The following is a 799-nucleotide window of genomic DNA, read 5'->3' on the forward strand; positions in this document are numbered from 1 at the left end:
CTGCTGCTGCTGCTGTTGCTGCTGCTGCTGCTGCTGTTGCTGCTGCTGCTGCTCTTCCAGTTGCTGCCGACGTTGCTGCTGCTCGCTTGCTGGCTGCTGCAGTTGTTGTTGCTGCTGCTGCTGCGGCCGTTGGTAGGGCTCCTTCTCCTGTTGCTGCTGCTGCTGCTGCTGCTGTTGCTTAGAGGGACAGCAGCGAATCTTCTGCTGCAGCAGCAGCTGCTGCTGTTGCTGCTGCAGTTGCTGCTGCAGTTGCTGCTCGAGTATGTGCTGCCGTTTCTCCTGCTACTGCAGCAGCAGCAGCAGCAGCAGCAGCAGCAGATGAAATAATAAAAAAAACAAATATATGCAGCAGCAGCAAACAAAAACAATATAAATAAACACAAAAAAAAGAAGTAAAACGAAGAGGGGTCTCAGCCCCACCGCTGCTGGGGGGCCCCCCTAAACCCTAAACCCTAAACCCTAAACCCTATACCCTAAACCCTCTCTAGCAGCAGCGGTGTAACGAGGGTTTAGGGTTTCGAGTTGAGTTTTTAGGATTTAGGGTTTAGGGTTTAGGGTTTACAAACTAGGGTTTAGGGTTTAGGGTTTAGGGTTTAGTAACACTCGTCGCTAGGGTTTTGCGTTGGGGCTTCGAGTCTCCGGCGGTGACGCCATTGAAATAGGGTTTAGGGTTTAGGGTTTAGGGTTTAGGGTTTAGGGTTTAGGGTTTAGTGTGATGTTTGAGGGGGGGTTGCTGCTGCTGCTTGGATGTCTGTACACTCCGCTGCAGCAGACTCGAGCCGCAACTGCAGCAGCAGCA

At 52.2% G+C, this 799-nt stretch overlaps 1 protein-coding gene across 1 annotated transcript in view; it reads right to left on the minus strand.

Annotated features, from left to right (window-relative positions):
• The window catches only part of EMH_0013750 (WD-repeat protein, related), a gene marked incomplete at both ends in the record, with an annotated part of 6,303 nt that extends 5,649 nt beyond the window's left edge, over positions 1-654 (minus strand). The window contains 2 exons of the mRNA XM_013499922.1: positions 72-177; positions 650-654. Coding sequence (XP_013355376.1) covers positions 72-177; positions 650-654 — 111 coding nt within the window. The remainder of the gene's footprint in view (positions 1-71; positions 178-649) is intronic.
• Positions 655-799: the final 145 nt, after the last annotated feature.

The sequence above is a fragment of the Eimeria mitis genome, genomic scaffold, assembly GCF_000499745.2.
Source record: "Eimeria mitis Houghton genomic scaffold, Emh_scaff482, whole genome shotgun sequence".
NCBI lineage: Eukaryota > Apicomplexa > Conoidasida > Eucoccidiorida > Eimeriidae > Eimeria > Eimeria mitis.